At 36.4% G+C, this 24,823-nt stretch overlaps 1 protein-coding gene across 1 annotated transcript in view; it reads right to left on the bottom strand.

Annotated features, from left to right (window-relative positions):
• The window catches only part of SPATA7 (spermatogenesis associated 7), a gene marked incomplete at its 5' end in the record, with an annotated part of 43,910 nt that overhangs the window by 6,993 nt on the left and 12,094 nt on the right, over nt 1-24,823 (bottom strand). Inside the window, 4 exons of the mRNA XM_082485592.1 lie at nt 913-1,391; nt 11,560-11,693; nt 22,664-22,711; nt 24,271-24,363. Coding sequence (XP_082341718.1) covers nt 913-1,391; nt 11,560-11,693; nt 22,664-22,711; nt 24,271-24,363 — 754 coding nt within the window. The remainder of the gene's footprint in view (nt 1-912; nt 1,392-11,559; nt 11,694-22,663; nt 22,712-24,270; nt 24,364-24,823) is intronic.

Below are 24,823 nucleotides of genomic sequence, written 5' to 3'. Positions count from 1 at the left end.
GAAGGATGACAACAGTCATACATAGGTTATCCAAATCCATTACTTAGCTGCATATTTACAGGGAATAACTAAATTATCCAAAATAATTGTTCAGAATTGAGAATGGAGATGATCCTATATATTAAAAGTGTACCAGGAAAATATGTGACCCACAGCCAGAAAATCAATAGTTGCAATACAGTCTCGAAGCTATCATAATTCCAGTCTTGGGAAACTCCTACTTTGTTCTAGGACAAAACCAGAGTTAGACACGCAGGCACTGAGGATAGAAAAGAAAAGATTTCTTTTTAGGAGGTAGTATCAGTAAAAACAAACCAAATCAAAACTTTTTAATTTGAGAAGGAGGAGTTCAATGCAAGATAAGGACATTAATTTTGTTTAAATATTTTCATACAGGATACATCTGAAGGCATTTAAATTAAAATGATAAAAATACAATAAAGAGCTCCCCTTGAGCGTAAAAAAAAAAAAGATCTTTGCATGATGTATTAATTAACGAATTGGAAAGTATAAGACTACAGGGGCAACAGTGGGGAACTACTTGCACGCTTATAGTGGTTAATTGTTTAGAAGACAGAAAGCACAACTATACACCAGAGAGAGCAAACCAAAGAGAGGGAATGACTATTCCCAGCAGATGTGAGATCCCACAGTTTGGATTTACTGGAATTTTGTATCCAATTTGTATAGATGAAATTAGATGCTCCAGAGAGAAGACAACAAAATATGCCACTGAAAAAATGAAAGTCACATTCTGTTCTAGCTTTTGCTATGTTGTATCTAGAATAATTTCAGAATAATTATTCTGGTTTTATACAAAGATAAATGAGAGCAAAACATGTTGCTTTTATGAAGATACTGTTACAATAACATCTAAATTCCACAGTTTCAAAATAGTTTTAATCTCTGTACCTGATCGCATCAGTCTGCGTTTGAGCTTCCACATGCTGCTTGCAGTGATTTTTCCTCTTCCTTCGAGAAGGAGTGTAATACCTGTACTCCGACAGGAAAGATTTAGCATCTGATATTAAGGTGCGTGGAGTAAAAGGTTTTTGGCTACCAGTAAAGAATTCGGAGTGCCTGTCTAGAAGATCCCCACTGCAAACTTTGGAGTTGCTTCCTTGATGCCTCTGGGAACGACTAGTGCTCACAAAACTATCAGTGGAGCAACTGCATGAAAGTCCAGAGCGTTTTCTTGGTGTACTTGATGTAGTGACACTTGAATTTGAGTTAGATGCGTTAGATGTATTCTGAGAATTTTTTCTGGCATATTTTCCTGGACTGGAGCGAACCAAGCCATGCTCGCAATAAGGAGACAGCGTTCTTGATAGGTACCGTGCGTGCTGAGCACAGGGGAAGAGACCATCTTTGTCTTCTCCATCCAGGAAACTCTAGAAAAAAATTAAAACAAGATTTGATTGCTTTGCAAGTTACCAGCTTTGATCAAGTTGCTGCTCCTAGCTGTTATTGTTACCAACTTGGCAGTATTTGCTATGTAAAACATTCAACTTTTGTAAAATCAAACTGGTTTCAGGTCACCCACAGATTTTTAACTGATTTTAAAACCTAGTTATTGGAAATAGGGTAATAAGAAAATTGTTTGCTTCAGTAGCAAAACGATGGTGCTTTGTTACAGAATATCGATGGCTACATCAAACCAAGTTTCAATCATTTTAGTCCAAGGGATCAATACATTTTTAAATTATTTTATCTGGGTATGCTCTGTTTATACCACCTGAGCAAAGTAAAGTAGACATTATTTACAATTATCCTACTGACTAGTTCGTAGTACATACTTTCTTCAAGTGTTGAGTTGTTGCCTTTGTCTCCAAATCCTATTGGCTTCAAAGCGTATCACACACCGGCTGTCTTTATAAGATGTATATTCTGTAAGGGGCACTGCTCACTGATTCAACTTGGACCGACATGGAAACTATTATAATGTGGTTTAAGACACAGAATAAGAAAACTATAACTGTTTACTCCCTGCGTGGCCCTTTTCCTCCTGTAGGTGGGAGATGCGCATCTTTGTTAGGCCTGTAGAAACACAGGATGTTACCTTGTGTAATGGCAACCTGCTTCATGAGAAACGTCCTATTGCTATGATAACACAAACTACTGTAATGTCCTCCAGCAGACACAGGCATGTTTCTATCCTATTCTCCTTTGGGTTTCTCACCTCAGCAGGTATACAGGCAGCTGTGAAACTTTCCCCTCTACCACTACAGAAAGCCAATAGTGCAAGCAGTTAGGTTACTACGGTTAAACCGGACAGACAACAACATGCTGAGTTTATGGATGGATATACTCAGTTTCAGGTGATGGCAGAGAAATGGCAGTACGGCTCCTGTTTCTTAATGGTTCAACACATTAGAGTTTGAAAATGTACTTCAGTTCTCAGAAGCAAACTCATATTCAATGTTACTTGAAAAGGATACAGTTAAAAGGCTACCAGTTAAGACAACAAACTAATAAGAGACAAATCAGTAGCACGTGGTGGTATGGCTAAGGTAAGAGGTAGGCAGTGTGTGGTTCAGACTAAAATTAAGGCCAGGTAACTCACTCCTCACCAAAAGAAGCAAAATACAAGTCTATTGTATATGCAGGTTGAAGTCCAGGTGTGTCAACTTTAGTTAGAAAGAATGCCTCATTGCAGTTTTCAGTAACCATCTATTTGGTACAGGATCTATCCAAACAAGCCTCACTGATGTGGAGGACAATCAAAACAAAATGGGAAATCTTACAGCAAAAGCTCATCGATGCATTTCTTCCTTTTCTCTTAGAGATCTGTAAGATTGCTTTTAAGTCTTGAGTAAATTAAGAAGTTAGTGAAGCACTGCAACAAATAATAAGAAATAAAGAAGAAGAAGCCAAGTACACCAGAGACTAGTGATGACAATGAACATAAATCTGTCCTATGGAAGGGGATGGGGAATTTTCCAACACATTCAATTTTAGAAGGGCTGAGTCTTATCAGAAACGTCATGTTAATGCCAGGGATAAGAAAACAGTTGATAGTTTTCAAATTTTGATTTTTAGGTTAAGTCTATCATTGAGGAAGGTTGAAGAATCAATTATTTGGAAAGACCATGCTATTTTTTCTGCTTTCTGAAAAAAAAATAAATCCAAAACACCTTAATGCTTAAAAATTCAACAATATTCCTGAATTGTATTATGACACTGTGGCAAAGACAAGTAAAACAGAAACACAACTAAATATAAGTGACATTTTAGCTTTTTTTTGTTTTAAATTAAAAAGAAAAATTCAATAGAAAAAAAAATTATTTCAGTCCTACGGAGAATTTTGAAAAGTTTGCGAATTCAGACCATAAATACCTGGATAGGGTATGTGCACTAGTAAATGTGGTTTACAATGTGTCTGAAAAGTCAGAAAGCACCTTAGCAAGACAGCTGTTGATATCCTTTTCCTATCTAGGATACAGCCAGCCACCGAGTACTCAGTCAGTGAAAGGTATGCATGACATTTTATGATCTCCAAGGACAGCCATATTGCAGAGTTAGAAGATTAAACCAGAAGCCTAAAAGCAATCTAAATTTTGTATGAACTAATTCACTTCATCCACATGTATAACTATTTATGCAATTCAAGTTCTGTTGCACATCGTATGACGGAGGTGACTCATATTGTGTGTACTCAAACTACCTAGCAATACAGCTCCCAGAGACAGTGCCTGCACCTCAGTCCTACAACAGTGAGGGAGACAAGCTGTAAGGATAGTGTTATTCTAGAAAATCTCATTGCCACACTGTGCAATCAGTATAATACAAGGCAAAATAACAGCTAAAATAAAAGGACATCTGAGAAAACCCAATTCAAAATCAACAGCTAAGAAATCCAAATCAATTGGGTTCGTTTTTAACTAACTAGTCAGACTTTTTAAAACAATGATTTTACTGTTCCTTACACTCAGGCAGCTCACATAGTGAAGATGTTGCTGTGTAGCTAAGTGCTGCAAGATTTACATGTATGTATACAAGTAAAGGTATTTCCTAAGAAAATAATTCAATTTCTGAGGCCAAGTAACACACAGATTAACTTGCTGATGTACTGCCAGCATCTGAACAAAGAACAGGAGGATAAGGAGAGACCTGAACAGGCAATAAAGCTCTGCAGTGACAAAAGGGAGAGAGGGAAGTTGATTTCCACACGCATTCTGTTCATCTCTTCATCATGCTTCTATCAAACAAGTAAAAACTAGGAAGTAGAAGCATTATATTATTGAAGTCATTGAAGGAATACCTCTCCTACAGAAAGCCTGAGAAAGAGTGGATCCAGTATGATGTGACTTAAAACATATGCTGCAATATGCATTTATTTATGATATACTACCTTAATTGCCAACTGAAATGATTCACAAATTCACCCAGCAGCCCATCATGATCTTATAATTAATCCACATGGAAATTATTTTGAGAGAATGAAGCATGGATTCAGTGGATTTCAAGTGGATGGATGTGTAATTATCCACACCAGCAAGTAACAATGGACTGAATGCCAACAAAAGCAGCAAAATCAACTGTAAAATAAAGTACCTGTGGGAATTCTGCAAGATAATCAATGCTTGTGAGACTTTTGAATTCTCCTACTAGGGAAAAAAAAAAAAAAAAAAAAAAAAAAAGATGACATCTGGAAATCCTTGTACATTTGTTGAAAATTCATGACACTATAACCTAGTAACATATAGTATAGGATAGTGATATATTACTAGCAAGGTAGTAATATATAGTTTAATAAACTAACCTATGTAATTAACAGTGTAGATTGTAAATATACACAGATTTTCTGTTCTATCATTCAGTTCCTAAAAAAGGTGTTATTAAAAGTTCTATGCAATATGATTTCTAATTTATAAATGTTATTTAGAGGATTAAAAAATGCAGATAGTTTACCATCAAAATTAAGTCACAGAACACACTGCTGTCATACCATATATTTCCTTCACAGTAATTCCACACAATTTTCTCCCAAATCAGTAAGACCCATCTATGCTATTCCAGTATCTCAAAATGTTCATAGTTGCTGATACCTAATGCAAAGAGGTTTGGTTTTATTTTTTTGTTTTTTTTTTTTTTTTTTTTCCACTTAGCTGAGCCAAAATAAGCCCTTCTTGATGGTGTCTCATGTGAGCCAACTTTATTTTACTACTACAGCATAATTAAATGCTGAACTGATAACATGCAGTAACAATACCAAACAAATGCCTGCGTTAGCAAGCGGTATAATAAGGCTTACCAGTGTGATTGTTTGCATATAAAGTGGTTACGGTGGTAGCTCAGCACTATAGAAAACAGATAGGGCTGGAAAGTTTCACAATCGACCCCTACATAGATGTTTTGAAAAGCTAATTCCATACCCTTCAGTATGTATTATAAACAGCTTAATTTTTCGTGTATACTTTTTATTCTCAGTGATTAAAACAGTTTGTGGAGCTGCAACATAAATCAGATTGCAGAAGCATTTGTGAACACATGATGGACTGGTGCCTGACAACATACAAAATAATAAATAAAAAAACATATTAAGTGATATTAGCCAGCTACACAATTACACCTCATGAAAGCCACATGTTCTGTTCTGTGGATGCAGCCAAGTTGATCCTAAACCAAGAAAAAGGTATACATGGCAATATCCTAAATTTAAACGTTGCTTATTTATGAGGAAGCTTGGGGCAGTTCTTTTCTTCTGCTCCTTATGTGTATGATAAGTAGAACAGACCAAGCAGCTAAGGTAGTGACTAGATAGTAGAACTGCAAAGTAAAGCCGTATTTGTGTTGGTCTTGAGATGTACTGAGAAAGAAGAATGTCTTTTCAAGCTCTTATCCTGGGTAAACCTTTACTGCCCCAACAGGTGGGCAGTTCAGCCTTCAGATACACAATGAAACAATGTCAGGAACAGGGAACTATGTCGGTGACTTCAAAAAGATTTTAAGGAGTGTCAGAGAATGCTGTTTGTCTGCAATTTGTCACTAAGCTTTCAGAAAATTATTTGTACACCTGTGCTGGTATAGGCTAGTTAACTGTACACAAGTACGTTCATATTCTTCTCTAATCAGTATCTATAAAAACATCACATGTTAAACTGGGGAAAAAAAAGGAAGACAAAAACACGCCTACAAATACACAGTAACATACTGATTGAAAGATTTTTAGCTCTATTTTCCAGAAACAATTGAAAAAAATATATTCCGTGGAAGTATCATAGCTTTGGACATTACCAATATGAAGAACTACAACTAATGTAATCTTGCTTACCAATATATGTTCCTATTTTATTGATTCAGCCAACTGTAATTTGTTTTGAAAGATAAGTGTACTCAACTCTATATTTCAGTTATATAAACCCCTTAAAAAGGTTTCATAAATTGCATATTTATGCTTCAGTTTTGTTACTCACAAAACTGTGGGAAATGGAATATTACTTGCAGCAAACTTGTATAGTGAGGACCCCTCAATCTTCACAGAGTCTGTGGAAGAGAAAGTTCAGTAAAACCAGATCAAAGCATACGGCTGTCATCTAATGGGCAAGAGAAGTAACACAGAGAAAGAATCCAGATTTCTCTCTAAGTTACTTTGACTTTCTAAAAGAAGTTTAGCTTCTCAACTCAAAAGCCACCGTGGTATCAGCTGCCTTACAAAAACCAAGCTTCGAAAAGAAATCTTGCTAAATCTATTTTTACATTAAAGGTCCAAATGCATCTCTCACTGGGGTCACTGAAGTTACACCAAAATGAATTTAAGTCTTGAAATTAACTTGCTCTTGTATAAGAAGGTCTTCCGATAGAATAGTTCATCTACCATTGTAAAACGAGATCACAGAGACACTTTATGAACTGCACTGTCAAGATACAGAAGCTGCAATTTTGTAATAAATGAGCATCTGATTCTTTTAACTCGAGACAGCTCAATTTATAATCCACGTTAATAGTGCTGTAAGTGGGCTGATCGCCTGCCCTCCGCTGCCTGGACAAAGCAAAGGTCTCCTATGACAAACTGCCTTTACAGTCGCTGTTCTCATAACCCCCTTGCATGGCAACTATTCATTTCATTACACACTTTGATAATTACTTAAGAATTAAGAAAGGCAAGAGAGAAAATTCACATAAATATTTGAGCAAATAAATGAATATAATCAGTTTGCATAAGACCTGTAAGAATATAATCAGTTTGCATGCTGGCATCAATAATAACCATTTTTCTCATTCAAAACTATGTTCCTGTTACATTCTTCCCTTTTGTGTGTGTGTGGTATTTGATTGTATAATATGGTATGCTCTTACTTTCATCAAATACTGTGATGTTATTAATAAGGGTTATTACTGAATGTGCGTATGGAAATGTATTAATTCAAACAACCAGCATGAGAAGGGATTGTCACTATGAAGCCTGAAAGGAAATCTGTACTGAACATTCCCGATGAAATCATTTTTCTTTGATGCTCAGAAGGTTCTTCTGCTTTCTTTAGTCGCTTAACATCTCTCATTCTGACAGAACTAATTTAAGCACAATATGTCTTCAGACAGTTAATATCATAACGGTATAATAAACCATTAAATATAAAGCATTTGAGTAGGCAATTCACATAGCCACATGTGTGCTGCACACAAAATTAACAAGAGAGATTAGAAACAGTTAATGGTGTTTCCTAATCTATATACTTCACATACACAGGCAGACGGTCGCAACTGTCGTTCTTAAGAAATCAAAAAGGTCTCAAAAAACAGGCTAAAAGGGATCTTGAAATGTCAAGGCAATGACAACCATACTTCAAACGGTTAAAAGAGAAAATTTACCCTCCTATGGAGCAGCCTTCCTCCAACTGACTTTTGGCATGGATTAATTTCTTTTAAAAATTTCCTTAGCAGCCAGAAATGCCTATTAATAGGATTATCTGAACATGGGATATGAAATGTACAGAAAAATAAAAATAAAAAATCTTGAGATTTCACCAGGATATAGCTTTCCACCCCTGGCAGTATTTGGAAAGACTTCATGGTAATGGCGTTCTACGCACAGACGTCATGGTATTTTCCAGCCTGTGTCAAACAGGCTTTTCTATTGTGAGAAAACTTAAGAGTAATTCATTAAAAGAGGAGTATATACAAGTAATTTGTTGACAGATGAGTGGATACCCACAAATGTGCTGCTTATCCATTCTCAAGCTCCTCAGTCTAAATAAGACTCTAAACACTCGCTTAAAAATTACATATTCACAAAGACACATAAACACAAAGTTAGCAGCCCTTTCAGCATCCGTATCTGTAGCTTATCATCCTGTTTTGATTAACTTCCACACCTGGTGTCAATCATCATAATTACACTACACAGAAAGAGAGGAGCAGGAGAGAAGTACAGCTGTCCCCAGGACATCTTATGCTTTCCCTGCCCCTTTACTGGATTGTGAGAGAGAAACCACTTGAAGTAATTTAGTTGCTAGTGATCCCATCCACAGACTGCTCCATTGTGCCATTTGAAAATGAGCCTGCTCCTTAGCTGCTCACTTAGGTCTTCTGCTCAAAGTAGAGAACTGCATGTTCCTGTTACACCATACGCATCTGTCACATCTTAACCGCTGGCTCTAGATGGAATACTTTTATTTTGGCGATCAAAACACTCTCTTTGATTAAAATCACTGATTATTTCAAAAAGTCAGTACTGAAATCTAGGTAAGCACAACAGAAATAACTTTCTCCATTCATTACATATTATAGCAGATTCTCACATTACAGTAACTTTGTATTTATAACTAGATATAACAGATAAAGAATTAACTGTTCTCATGCATTTAAACCCTTGTACAAAACGTCAAAGAGCAGGCGACTCAGGTTCTAAACACATTACAGCTGTTCAGTTTCCTAGTTGGCTCGGTGTATAATAAAATACACTGACCAAATCACAGAGGTTTTAAGAAATGTGTAACGTATTATATAATTTAGAGGAATTATTTTTACTTCTTTTGGGTTTTACCATGCACAAAGCACAGTCTCAAATAAAAGCAGTTTCTGCGCTGTAGTGCAGCATTAAATAATAATAAATGCAGCTACATGAAAAATGAAAATGATGAAATAAAGGTACCAGAGTTACCAGAATGCATAAAAAGTGACTGCTAATGAATGAAGACTTTTGAAAACAAAAAGTCAGATGCATACATCAAAGCTGGTTAGCACATATGTAGCCTATAATCTAGTCAGACACTGACCTTGTCAGAGTTAAAAAGGGTTATTATATTTTTATATACATATATATGTATGCATGTTACTCTTAAATTGATATACGTTTTACAAAAGCCACATTTTATTAGGCAAGAAATTATGCATTATGAAAGTAATTTCTTTAACTTTTGTCTTCTTACATTTAAATGTAACAGTGGAAAAGCTGGGAGAATTCTACTTGTCTCTTTTTAATTACATTCCTCCTGTAACGTTGTAAGACACTTACTAAGCACAGGACTACACTCTACTCTTGCCCTTTCCTCCTTGGAAACCTGGAGCATTCCAAGGTTGACTGCTTCAAGTTTGTGCTGAATCCCATCCCAACCCAGGAATATCCTAATTCAACAAAACAATTTTTGGAGCAGTTCCACAAATAGAGGACATATAATCAGCTTTTTCCTAATGGCAATAGTGACAGCAATAAGATGATTACTGTGTGGCAAAAATCCTCTACATTATCATATGCTTTAATCAGCGTCCTTGGAATTTGTTTTCCAACTGTCACCTATCAATATATCCTGGTGGCTAGAGAAATACAATTAAAACAGCTAACTCAGCCTCACAATGCATTAGAGGACATCTAATCATTGAAGTAGAAGAATCCTCCCTTGGCGTGTAAACCAGCACAGGAAATCAATGTCTATTTTGGCAAATGAAGTAAAGTGTAAATAGGGCTTCATTTTTAGCACAAAAATATGACAGCCCAATTACTTCCACTGCCTACCCTTCTACCAGAAGGCTCACTTACAGATTTTCACTTCTTACTGACTCACTGGTGCTCTTCTTTATACTACAGTGAAATATGTTTTGGAAGTCCAGCAATCAATGATTTGATTAACACAGTGCCAAATAGTATTTTAGTGAAGATTACTCTTTGCATTTGTAAAGTTTTAAAAAAATTACTCTAGAGACAAAAAAAAAAGAAAAAAATTATATGTGAAAATTACTTTTTATGTGTAGTTAAACGTTAATTTGGCAAGTCTCCCAACATCACTTTCTAAAATACTTTTCAGTTGATAACGTGAAATTTGGACTTGAACAGTTTGTTGAGCTACCCCCTGAGGCCAGCAAACGTGAGGAAAGGTGCATTTTCTGTAGGCATGACGAAGACTACAGTTTCAGGACAAATGTTGGTGGGAGGGCACCTGTAAGTAATTAGAAGAACTGGGACAGATACTATTTTAGAAAGACCTTGTTTTGCAAAAGATTAAAACAAAGGAAAAAAGTGACAGTCTATGTTATATTAAAGACCACGAGTGCATCCTTTCATTTTAAAACTGAGAGTTTATGCAGTAATTAGAGATACTTTTCAAGCACACTTTACTTGGTTTTGGGATTAAATAATTTAAGGAACTTCTCCTGCCCCCTGTTTGCAGAAAATAACATGGAAGGACAAAAATGGTATTAATAAAAAATAAAATTTGGATTTTAAATATGACATTTCCTCATTTTTCTTATGCATGCCTGCACTTTCATCCATAAGTAAGAGCCCTGTACTGAATTTCAAAGCGTTATTTCTCTGCACTGCAATAAGGTCACACTCAAGACCGCCTGCTGCAAAAACCAGTCACACAGAAAGAAGCTAATGGTGAGTTTTCTGTACTACCGGGAAATGTTCTCCAGCTCTATAGGTATTTAAACAACATATTAAGCATTTGCTGTTAAAATCAACAGAGTTAAAACATCATTCTGTTTTAAGTTGCAATTGCCCCTTTACCGTGATGAACAAGGAAATGTAATTTATTAGGCTGTTTATTTATTTATTTAGTATTTGGAAATATACATCACATATCTGGATGAAATGCCAGCCAAAATAAGTGAACCTATGTATATAGACAGAAAAGCACTTATTTTGATGGCTTAAGTACTATTTTCACTTTCAGTAACTGCAATTTGAGCATGTAGTATATTGTTAGATATGAAATGTATTTCCAAAGTAGGACTTCCATGATAAAGAAAAAAACTAGAAGATTCTTGTTTCTTCGGCTAGGAAGGTTAGTGGTAACTAGAGTTCTGCCTTAGGAAATGGCAGAAAGCTCTGGAATGATAGGACAGGACACGGGAATTTCACAGATGAAAGCGAGCAAATCCATGGGTAACTAGAGCTTGGATTTACCACGAGCACTCTTCATCCAGATACCTGCCATCTTTGTCAGAAGGCCGAGACGTGCATTTGGTGTTGGGCACACGCCAGGAAGACCCTTGTCTATTTTCTGCTGCTTGAAATATGCCAGCCCTCCCTCTAGAGCTGCTGCACAGCAGGGATCAGCTGTTACTGTGGGATGCAAGTAGACTATGATATCTGCTAAACAAAATTAAAATATCTACCTTTCCAAAAGAGGATGGCAGCAGCCTTCCACTCTCTCTTGAGCTGGATCGGGAGGCAGTTTTACCCACACTCATTTCCTCTTCACACCTGGCTATCTTCTTTTTGAGTTTCTCTCTTCTCTGCTGGTCAGCAACTTAGGAAAGAGACAAAGTTTGTCAGATGCAAACTGAAATCTTTTTTTTTTTTTTTTGTCTTAAATGATTTGAAAATGTCACAGGGGTTTCCAGTTGCTCAGCAAAGTCAGACAGCAGTTATGAAAAATTACTATTCTTAGAAGAAAACATTAGAATATACTGGTAGCTGAAGCTGCACCTTAGCTTCCCTGAAGTATTCTCAGCTCTCACAGCTAATGCAACACTACGCAAGAATTCCAAGATCAGTTTTGCTAACAGAGCACTCTGCTCAAAAACTCCCAAGTGGGGTCTCAGACTTTTATGGATGGAACTCCTTTGACTGTACTCTCGCCCAGTATTTCAGCAAAACTCAACATGTTTACTGTCAGTAAATTTGACATGTGAAAAATCCATGTTTGAACAACAGAAAAACAGAGTAGTCTCCCAAGTACAGAAATCCACAGTAAAACAGCATCTTCATCCCAAGAAGATAAACAATGAAGGCAAAGACTGTGAAAGGGTCACTGCCACAGCAAGAGGCAGAAATGTTACCAGGCTGCAGTGGTCTACAGTCCATGACCCTGTTCACAGTGTTCCTGTAGCACAAAAGATGAGTGAAGTATCTCTGCCATCAGACAAAGAGCCCAAAAGATGGATAATTTTTCTGTATTCAAGTTTGCTATCAGTCACCTACATCTGATACCTTGCATAATACAGCCCAAAGTTTTTGTATATTGTGAGCACTCAGGTGCCACAGATGAAGTTCACAAAGTTGAAAAATCCAAATGAGGCTGGTGAAAAACATTAATAATTTCATCTCCAAACAGGAATAAAGAGGGTTTACAGAAGTAATCATACTTTTGAGGTCCGTATACACAATGAAACAGGTTTTAACTCTTGACTACGTTTCTCAATCACTTAACGCAGACCTAAGAGTACGAATGGTTTGTTTGATACAGACACACAGACAGAAAGGCCTTTGCGGATTTCTTCTTCAATTTCATAATGTATTTATATCATACTCTGGTAGACCCCAATCTTCACACACACTACTATACTTAACCACGGAAACGTAAATAACTTTGTGGATTGGTATGGTACATTCTCCTAGACAGCTGAGAACTACAGCAATCTGAGGACATTTGATCAACCTTTAAAATACATTCATCTGTGTACATTAACCCCACAGACATGTTAATCTCTAGGAATGATTTAAGTAAGTGTATTCATTTTATTAAATGTTTTAGTCCCCTTTTAAACTAGAAATTATTCTTTCAGATGCAAAATCCTTGCTCTCATTCCTCAGGGAAATCCCTCTTTCTTTCTTTTTTTTTTTTTTTTTTTTTTTTTTTTTTTTTCAGTTCTTACAATTGATATGCAAAATACAAGGTAATTTCTTTAACAGCTGCTGATTTATTCAGCATATTCCATTAGAGTACTTAAAATATGAAGTTGCTTTTATTCCTGGACAAACATTAGCTGAAGTTAAGATATGCTAAATTCTACAACTCTGAATTAAAAATATGCCTCGTAGCAGAAGGAAAAAATATACTGTACCATTAAATAATTAAAACTTAATATTTTTCTTCCTAGACTAAATTATTATTATGTGGCTATTCTAAATGACTATTATTTCTAATTGTGTTTGTCTTCAAAGTTACAAATGAGCACCCAAAAATTAGCTACAGGTCAGAAGTTTTACATGTTTGAGACAAATAATTACTCACGCTGAGCCAACAGAGTGTGTCAGTGTGTGCACATGCGTGGAAGCTGTAAAACCTCAAGTCTTGCCTGCTGCTCAGGTAAAGTGGTGATGGCTGAAATAAGTGTTGAATAAATATCTAGGGAAATATCGAATGAAAGAGAGCTCTACAAAGCAAAAATGCATCATACAGAAGTATGGATGTCTTATTTTGTAAGTGCGAGTAGATGCCTCAAACAGAAATTTCCTTACACTCAAGTGCTTAGGTGGAAAGTGGGTTCGTCTAAGACAAGACAGGCTTAATCACTTCACTGTGTGTTCTGTATGCGTAACATGGCTTAACAGGAGTTTCTGGGCAAAGTGCAAAGCAGTGTGAATACTGCAAAACAGAGTTCTCGTGTTAGACTTTATCCTGTAAAGAGAGGAATAAAAACAAGATCTAACATACATGGACAGACTCTGCCTTTACTAATGGCGTTCAAAGCTATAAAAGCCCACTACTACAAACCTCCTCCAGGACTGTGTGCTGTGACTCTTCTCAGCCAAAGCACAGCTTGTGCCCATGAGCAAAGAAAGAACAGTAAGTATGCCAGCTAAGGCTATCTTTGGATGTCAGAAAGACCCATTGGGGCTACCGTCACCTGCATGGGAAATGTAAAGTCTTTGCCTTGCACCAGTCATACAGTGAGCTTAGCTCAGCTAATCCATTAAGTGCGTTCCAAAAGCTGTAAAGTCACTCACGCATACTGAAAGGCAGAGCAGACGTATGCAAAACAGAACAGCAGAAAATCCCAGCAGTATACTCATCCTGTTGCCAAATTAGGGATTTTTCAGGCTAGATTGGCTGTAAAAGGTAGGAACTGTGAAACCAGCAAAGCAAGAGATAAACAAATCCTTCTTGAAAAGAATTAATGGAGATGTAAAGAGACAGCTAGATCTAAGTTAGGATAGCCCTGAGGCAGTCAGCAACTAACACAGACAAGGGTACAGGCACAGAAAAAACCACACATGCTGCCTACCTCCCTTTATTGCGCGTCCTTTCCCCAGGTAGGGACTGGAGAATCCAGTCTTTCCATTTGACTTTAGCCAGACAGAAAATGGTATACAAATGGCCTGAACCTTTGAGGCACTAATTACAATATTACAACTGATTGGAGCTGAAGATACTTAAGGCTGTCATACATAACCACTTGTCCTGCAGCTGTGAATATATTAAAGGCAGAAAGAATGAGACCGGCATTCAGGAAGAAACATGCAGTTTTAAATGGCAGATTTATCTTTTAATTGGAAGATACTGTTGAAGGTATCTTCTGCTTGAAATCAATCACAGATATAGCTTCTTTAGTTTTCGGTGAGATTAATAAACTAAATTGGACAAGAGTGCCCTAGTCATAGCTTAGTGGGTAGTAAACATCAACTGCATTTGTTAACAGATACTTAATAATTTCTCTGCAAGTAGCTTTTACTGTACACTGGCTCCAGAAACATATCATATTTGTAGAGTTAAATATGGGAAAAGTTCAAGACAATAAGTGACAAATAAAAAAAAGGAAAACCACTGCTTCTTTTTCTTCTCTTTAAAAAGGGAAAACTAAATGTTTAGGAATAAAAAAAATACAGTCTATAGATCCAAATAACATGAGTCCCTTTTAAAGCCTTATTAGGGACTTCGAGATTAATTAAATCTCATTAACTGCTGTGCTCAAAACCACCACAAAGATTTATAGCATAGTAAAGAGAAAATGTATTAGAATATAAACAAAGTAATGATTTTCGTATATCAGATAAATTCAGAGTCTATGAAACTAAATTCCATACTTATCGCACCCACACCATGAATCTGTTCTGTTAATTCTGTTGTCAATGAGAAGCACAAGAAAGACCATGAATGTAGAAGTCAAACTGCAGCATTCTCCATAAAGAGCTACCTATAAAACGCTCATCAATCTGTCACAGAAGTAACGCTTTTGCCTAGGCAAATAGCCTTTTTGCAAAGCATACACCACACTTCCAAAGCAGAGATCACATTATTGTATTTCCCTGTTAGAATACTCCCTCTATAGGCTTGATTCTTTTTTCCTTAAGCATAGGCTGCAGCAGTATTTCTAGACACATGCTTAAAGTTATAATACAAATGTCATAAACCTGAAGAAACAAAATAATCATACGTACCACACTCCTAAGCCGCTTGAAAGCTCTGCACTTATAAGGGCAGTACGATTTGGAATGCCAGTAGTTGTCCTTTGCTCTGAATTTCCAATCTCTAAATTTATCATATATCACATCACAGTACAATTGTCAGTTGACCTTCAAGTTATTTCATTTTTGATGTAAATAATCCATGGCAGACAATGAAATATTAAGTTAGATTTAAATGGAGTTCAGCTTGCAAAACAATGTATCTCAAAAGAATTGTCCAACACTGAGCATTTCTCCATTGTGTTTTTATATCAGCTATTTTTGCAGTAACACACTTCTGGCTATTATTTCCCTTATGAATTCTCTTAGATAAACAATGCAAACATCAGCCTCATTTCTGCTGAGGTTGAAGTGCCTGCAGTGACCATAATTAAAGTGTTCAGCATATCAGCTGGTGATACTACTTCTGCAAGCAAGCATTTCCTCCTGTAAGAATTTCTTAGCTCTACACAAATCCCCAATACACCATGATTTAAGCGCCTGGGGTGAGATCACATCAAATGCAAATTGAATTTTGCCATTGGGTGTGAAGTTTGGGATTCTCAAAAGTCTAAATCTAAATTTCTTAGCACAGAATTTTTAATTTTCATAACTCTAAGAGACGATTCTGCAGTCCTTCACATCCATTATCAGTAGCACTGTTTCATTAAATAAGGGAGGAATCACCATAAAAAAAGGTAACAAGGGATTTAAGGATTTATTAAGGGCTTGATAGTACCGCCTTGCTTGTATCAAATGGAAAGTAATGTTTCTATCGGGGTACGTACTTCAGAAATGTGATACTACTTGGCAAAGCTACTAACGGCAAAAATTGGCCATTGCTAAGGCTTGGAAATAAAGACTAACAGTGAGACATGACTCCTTCAAAGGAATTTTGGGAAAGGCTAAAAGCACAGGATTATCCCAAATCCATCAGCTTCTGATCCTTGTATGGGGTCCTCAGACATCTCATAGACAGTTCTGTCGGCCATATGAAGACTACAGCAGCCTGTATGCAGCCTACTACACAGAAATTGTGAAATGCTGCACCAATGCTGAAGAAAATTCCTGAGCCTACTCAGGTAAACCTCCATTCCAGTACCCTAGAGAGAGGTGCGTCTGGCCTCTAGGTGGGCTTGGACAGTGGACTTTGTCTCAGGGTACCACTAGGGCAGCCCCCCCGGACAATTTAGACATATTGTACTAAGCTAATGCTGAGAATAAGTGGAAAGCATAATTTTATTCCTGTTCTCTGGTATGCTACAGCTATTTTGTGATCCTCAGTAGCGGAAAATGGTAGAAAAACAACTGTCACCCCAGTGAATAAATGGTAAAGCTGGGTAAAATCAATTAAAAATCAGGGACACATTTTTAATAATAATTAACTACTGAAACAACTACAAAAGGAAATTATGTTTTCTCTATCTCTTGACCATTACCACTCAAGACTGCAGGCCTTTCTTGTTTATGTGCTTTATTTACCACATTCAGTATGGTTGCTGCTGTATTAGCACAACTGGATGAAGTTTTTCGCCTGCTTAGCTCATGATGTCAGACTAGATGATCTAATGTCTTCCCAAATGCAAACTCTGTGAAAAAATGTATTTTTGATGTACTGAATACATATCTAAAATGAATTACATCTGAATAAAAAAAGAAAGAAAACCTTTCTGTAGAAGAAACTTTAAAGCAAGTAACTTCTGCAAAAAGTAGAATTCCTACAGTTAAAAGTACAGGTTCATGAAGATTTTTTACACAGCGGGTTTCCTGCTGTCCAAAAATTCAGACTTGATAAATATCCTAGAACATCTTTCCAAAGACATACTCAAACTCTGAAAACACACGTTAGAATTAACTGAGTGTTTGACTTTAAAGAACTTATATTAGTTGCTTATAACTTTCATTGTAAGAAATGCATATGTAAGGACAAGACTCAACAGAAAAGTTGAGAATCAAAGATGGGGAGATTTTGTGAAAGCTCCTCTAAAACAGCAGCAACAACATAATACATAAGGCAGCTTTTCATAGATCTCTGCTTTGCATAGCATAAAGGGTAGATAGATATAATGTAAAAATATGTGATCACATGAAAAATTAAAATTTAAATACTGAGTTCTAAAAGAATATGTATTTCTTGACATTTCTACTCGAACCTAACCCCTTAAAAAGTAGAACAACAACATTACTGATCAGTCTGAATTGGTGTCTCTCCCCATCCCTCACCCCCCTCCCAAGTATTTCAGTTCCACCAGGCTAAAACAGATTTCTAGTGGGTAACTTCTCAGAATACTTTTTTTTTTTTCCCTTCTCCTTCCCCCCCTCCCCCTCTTGGTATCAGAGAGACCTGCATTCCCAAGCACGCTAATCACTGGGTTCAGGCTGTACTATCAATATGCCCTGTGGAAAAACCTCTAAACATATGGGTTGAAAAGTTAGTACTGTTAGAAACCAGGCATGTGTAGCAGCAGCTGTCTTACTTGGCACAGGTTTTGTCAGGTTTTCTGGCACAAATCCCACAACCACAGACTTCTAATGGCCACTGGTATCAATCAACATGCTTGGACTAATTCTGAACACAGAAGTTTCACATTTCAAGAAGTTTCACATTTTAACAACTATTTTAAGTCAATAAGGCTGATCTAATACACAAGAACATGCTCACTGCTAGCCCAGTGGCATGGCAGTTTGCCTACTTTGCTGCCAGCGAAGATACCAGGAAAAGAACAGTGGAAACTAAATCCACTTTAAGGACAGAACACATTCAGTTGGCCAGGGAGAATGCCAACTACAGTATCATGTTTAATTCTTAAACGCTAATGACTGATTCGTGGCAACAACCCCAAAGGGAAATACTCACCTGCTATTTTAGCAGTACATGAAGCACATTTTCAGGGGATGTTTTTTACAAAATAAGAATTCTGTTTTGTAACTCTATGCTATTAATAAATCTTAGCATTTCAAACTGAAAATTTACCCCCCTTCCCAAACCTGTTTTGAAATAAAGGGGGAACGTAAACCTTATTTGGGATGCAATAAGACAAGGAATACAAAAAGTAAAGAGTAGTAATATGCTTCAGTTGAGGCAGACAGACACAGAACTGCTGGAAGAATAAAGCTGTATACCCCTTGACTATAGAGATTCCCCTGATATTTACTCATATTGATGTTGCAACTGTGCCCAGACAAATTGTGTATCCCATCTCCAGCAAGAATAAAGAAATTGGCTTGAAAATATTTTAAAAATCCTTTTGCTTTATTTTCTTCTTCAGTACATTTTCAATACTCTTACTGCCTGAGCTATTGGCAGTCATCTCCACATAATCTGTTTCATAAAAGACAGAGGAAGAAAAACTATTCTCCAGTGGATTGCCAGAGATTCTACAAACGATACCTTGCACTGAGCTTAACACCTGAACACATAACACTTGGTTGTGTTATTATTACAGTACAGAAATATGTAATTCTTGACGAACAACACATAGAACAGTAGGAAAAAAGCCAACCACTCTTAAAATTATCTTCATTTTCATTCTAAACATCTAGAGTTTATAAGAATAGTGCAGATACTAGACAAGGGATGCCTAATAGTCTTAAATACCTCGAAGGCAATGAGACCAATAATGAAGAATTTGAAAGTAGATGCGCCCCATGGTTTATCCCTTTGCTAACTCTGCACAAATTTCAGCCTGTGTGGCAGAGTTTCTTATCTGTTTATAAATTAATCTCAGTCAGGTGACAAAACATATGAAGAAAGCAGGTTAGAAAAAGATATGAGTTACATGCACACATTGACTACAGATATTAATCCTCAAAGATTTGTATTAAGAAAGGATAATCTTAAGAATCTGGTATGAACGCACACATAAAAATCCTCGACTTATTGCAGTTGCGACATTTTTGCCATTGACCGTCGCAAAACAACAATTTCAACTATGGCATCTAAACCCCTTATATTCCACCATCCAAAATCTGCATTTTAAAACCAGAATTACCAGGGTAAATGCTTTCAAGTCAATTCAGTTCTAATCCTGACAGTGTTTGAATTGGACATCTGGAAAAAATCCTTTAGCTATGTAGATATTGCGACACTGGAACAGGTTACACAGTTTGCAGAACCTTCATCCCTGGAGGTTTCCAAGACTTGGCTGACTGATCTAGTGTTGGCAGAAGTCCTATCTTGAGCAGGAAGATCAAGGAGGATTAAATGACCTCCAAAGGTCCCTTACAACCAACATTTCTGTGATTCCATGAAGGGAGGTCTGTGACAGAAGTCGAGTTTCCAAAACATTGGGAGAAATGACATGGCATACATTGTGATTGACAATGCATACTGAACTGTTGAAGAGAAATCACTAGACAGGAAATCTAGAAAATAGTTTCTCTCATCTCTATAGGGTAGAAAGACCCCCTTCTGAAATTGTAAACAGAACCAGCAAGCAAACTATATAACTTATAGCCCTGTGTCTCGGGGAAGTGCTGAACTCCAGTGAAATCAGATGTTGATACATTTCTCTCACTTTTGCATAAAAAAGAATGGGAATCTTCTACTGCAAGAAAAATAAGTGTTTGTAGCATTTTATGCAGACAATTTAAGATGAAAATGTAATTCGTAACATTTTTCAGCATTGCAAAGTAAAAACACTATGTTGAGGAATATTCTAATAAAAAGATAATGTTTACATAAGTTTGCTTCCTTGCTTTGCTTTCCATCTTTCACTCGGCACTCTAATTTTTAATAGAGAACATGAAGCACTTCACAAAATAAAACCTGAAAACCGGGACAGAGACATAATACTGCCTTGGGAAGCCACTTTTAGGGAAAAAAAAAATACAATATTATTTATTGCTTTGTTAGAACACATTTTAAAAAATGGCAAATTCATTGTGACTTTATAATTGCACAATTCCTCTCAGTGCAGAGCATCAAGCAAACAAACTATATTTTAGAACTTGGCTAACTCTAAGGATAAAAAGCTCTAATTACACTGGATACTTAGCTCTGGGAGACTGAGAAGTAAGTCCAACATTTCTTCCAAATGAATCCTGTGCTACTGACTAGGATCCCAATCCTTGAGCTATGATGCTCAGCTTCACTTTATGAGCTAGGTCTATTTTGGGAATATAATAAGTTTCAACAAAGTAACAATTAGCACTCCCAAGCCTTAGGCTAGAGTAACAGTAGATAAATTGAGGATTTTTTTTTTTTTTTTTTTTTTTTTTTTAAATCAAAGGCCTTCTCCCCCCCCCCCATCTTTAAGATTTTTTCTTTTGCGAGCAGGAAACACCTTCTAGGTGTTGGTTGTATGCATGTTCTAATAAGACAAAACACAGCCGCCGCAGCTTTTTCCAGCCCTGTCTGAAAACAGGTGAATGAGCAATTTAGCGAGGATTTAGTGTACCATTTTTATCAAACAGATGGGTAAAAACAAAAGCAGCAACAGAGGTGAAATGTTTCCGTCACACCTTACATAGGAGATCAATGTTCTGTCTGTGACCTGGACAGAGTTACATAGTCAGACACTGGTCTGGGTAAGATGAACTGAAAGAGAAACATATTGCACAAAGCCTTGCTATCTGAAATGGAAATTTCCTCACTACAGAGCACACCTGCTAGTGTCATGACAATTATCTGTTACGGTTAAGGCACTGTCCCTGTCTCCCAAAATGAACTCATTGTTCAGGGAAACTCATTCTGGTGTGAAACACACAAGCTATCAGCTCAGAAGCATTTTATCTGTAAAGACAGCAGATTCTAAAATAAATGGGCATTTGTTGGTGTTGAGAAAGACCCAAGACCTGAAAAGGTATGGAAGAATAATTGTTAATTAGGGAACCTAAGAAAGATTCTAGCAGATGAAGAAAGAAAAACTATGTGAGGGATTTATTACACAAACATGTAGGTGTAAATTTTCTTCTTATATCAACCCTGTATTTTCACGCTTGTTTCAAAGCAAATCTTGGTAGAGCTGGAGCATTAGAAGGAAGACTCTCAGATGACTCTGCAGAACAGGTGATCTGAAATTCCTACTGCAATCTGCAGACTCTAGATAGCCCTGCAATACTGTCCCTGCTTGTGCTGCACCTTTTGAAAGCTGGGAAAGGCAAGCCAACATACAGCATCTTAGATCCTGGTGCAGCTTGTTGCTTAATTCAGTTTCAAACCATTATGCAGAAATACTGAAAAAAATTCTAATGAAATGGAGTCTTTCTGCCAAAAAGATTCCTGCACCAGGTCTCGTTACTCTGATCATTTTACAGGGCAGTATCACTCCGGTTTAACTGGATTTGAGACTAACCACAAAGTATTCTGTCCTCAGAAAATTTACCTTTCCACCCTAAATGACTACTTTAATTTTTTCCCGTACTCCAGCAGTTGTAACTAAATATTGAATTGGAGAAAAAAGAACTTTCTCTAATTGCATTAGTGAAAAAGACAGACAGATAACAGAAATATACCGTTAACAAACAGCTGCTATTTACCCTCTTTGACTAATTCACTTCATTTAGTATTCCATAAATCAATGATTTCAAAGTATTGCTCTTCAGCTAACACTATGAAGTAAGGCTACAGTACTGATATCTTTAAACAGCATTAGGAAATGAGACAACTCCCAGACAAAGTAACTGCGGTTTAATCCAGGCTGTGGGGCTGTGCACTTGTTACCAGCTCTGTTTTCTGAGAAATGGAACGAGAAGTTTCAGTCCCGGTCCCCAGGCGCCCACATTCCCAAAATTCCCCTTGACCTTACACTAGTAAGCTCTCTTCTTGAAAGTTAAAGCCCACATCATATCAGAAGAAAGCAGAGAGAAAATGCTGAAATTCTCCTTTATGCTCCATTAACTGCGTGGATGAAAAGAATCCTAGGCAAAATTAATTGTGATCCTAAGCACAACTAATCACAAACAGACTAGGTCCATCTCACTAGCATTACATTCACTGCAAGTTCTTACAAATAGCTGGAGGAGTATACGAAAAGCTGAGGAAACAAGGAGATACGTCAATGCTTTATTTAAGCTTATATTCTGTCATTACTATTCCTTTGGCTCTGTTATTTTGTTAAGTTAGTTTTACAGAAGTTTTTGTGGAAATAATGTATCACAAATACTTACGTTTGATGCTGGTTAACCTACTTTTGGGCACTGAACAGTCTACAGCTGCTGAAAATAAAAAAATAAATGTGAGTGATTCAATATTTACTTAGTATTTGCAGTGGCTAGAAAAAAGTAGCAATAAAACAACACAGAATAAAGACTAATTTAATTAGAACACAGCACCTTCTCTCAATTTTAAAATATGCTAGTTACTATGTATGTAAAATATTAGATTGATATTAATACAGTCAGAGAATTTTCAAGATAAAGATGTTAAAGTAAAATATATATTTGTAGGAAGAATCATTTAAATGAATATTCCTTACAAAAGGTTTCTATACACCTTGTGCTGATGGCATTTAACTGCACACCAGAGGATACCGAGTATGTTGCATGGTAAAGAGATAACAGCATATTTGTGAGCATGGACTCTGGCAGAATCCAAAGCCCCACTGTCCCTCTCTTTAAAGCAGATATTAAGAAAAAGAGGGATGATGAAGAGAATCAGCAGAACTGCCTCCAAAGCCCTATTTCTGAAAACACCTAGAAAAAGAGTGCATGATATTTTGAGAAGCATTCAAAAAACATTTATCTCATAACTCACACCCTGCAAACTTTTATGCATTTAATTTAAATACTCAGGACATCCTGTCAAGCCCTGGTATTAATATTTCTAGGACTGAGATCCCCAAGACAAGTTTATGCCATGAAGAATGAAAATAGGCTGTGATATGTAAACAACATTAACAGCTATCTACAGACTTTTCTTAGCTCTGTGCATGATATTAAGTTTTAAAACCATACTTCATACTCCTTATAAGACCTTAAAAAAACCCTTTGGCTGTAATACAGTTTGTTTTCAATTATAGCACTGACAATGGGGTATTGTCAGTTCACAGTGGAGTAAACAAATTTCTAAATCTGAAATTTTTTTTATTAGGATCTCACCATAATTAAGAAACATACAAACATGTACAAATTCAACAGGCTTTCAAGTTCCAGATTTCATAATATTTGTATTTTGATAAATATAAGTGAAATATGTGAAAAAAATCATATACTTATTTAGTGCTCAATTATACAGCTTAGTAACGTGATTTTGTCATTTGCAAATACATGGAGCAATTTTCAGAGTCCTTAAAACCACCTAGTGCCATTGATTGAAATATGAACAAACAATAATGAACATTTTTAAATAAAAGAAAAAAAGAAGACACGGTGGTCTGAATATAACTGAAAATATTCTGCATTCATTCCCAAAATAAATTCTGTCTACTTGCTATTGTGACTATCTATCTCCATAATTTTCAGTTCAGCATATTATTTCCTAATTTCTTATTTCATCAAAAGCAGAATGAAGAGAACACAGTACAAAGTACCCTAAAATTAAAACAGTATCTTTGGTAGTACTTAAGAAAAATGTTTTCATGCAAAATTTCCCCTTCTAAGCATACAAAAGTATTATTAAGTAGCAGCCATATCTCTGTGCTGACATCAGTCTGAGTATGAAACAGGAAGAAAACTACACTTCCTACAATCCAATTCATCCCCTTGATATAAGCCTATTCTGAAAGAATGAGCTAAACCTGAGGGTAGAAAGTTCATTCGTGTATGCACATTTTTACCTTTGGCTGAAAGGATTTTGTTGTAATGAAACACCATGTGATCTCTGATCAGGTACTGGCTAGTTAGACTTCGTGAGGAGTCAATGCAGAAAGCTGTTAAGATTAAAGTACATTTAAACGTTATAAAAGCAGGCACAAGAACGCTAAAATTTTGAACAGTTATTAACCACAGTTCAAAGCCACAAACTTTAAATTACTGTTCGCTTAACTTCTTTGCCCAATGGCAGTCATTTTTCTTTAGCAGCTACTATCACATGAAATCATCCTGTTTCCTTTGGGTTTTTTTCCCCACTGAGCCCATTAACTCCAAAAATAGCTACAGATGTGGCTGAAGTTGGACTATGAAAACGTCAGCATGGAAGCTTCCTGTGTCTCTATTCTATGCTGTTTTGAAAAAGTGTCTGAGGTGGCAGTATGGCACAGAAACATGTAAACTACTGACTGTAAAGGAATATATTTAACCTCAAGGATTCTTTAAAGCAGTAACCATATCTATATTCCAGCTAAAATAGATGTGACACATATATATTTGGGTATCTTGCTAACTGTTCCT

Source organism: Vanellus vanellus (assembly GCF_965231255.1).
Source record: "Vanellus vanellus genome assembly, chromosome: 6".
NCBI lineage: Eukaryota > Metazoa > Chordata > Aves > Charadriiformes > Charadriidae > Vanellus > Vanellus vanellus.
Note: the sequence above shows the minus strand (reverse complement) of the source record. Positions and strands in the feature narration are given on the sequence as shown.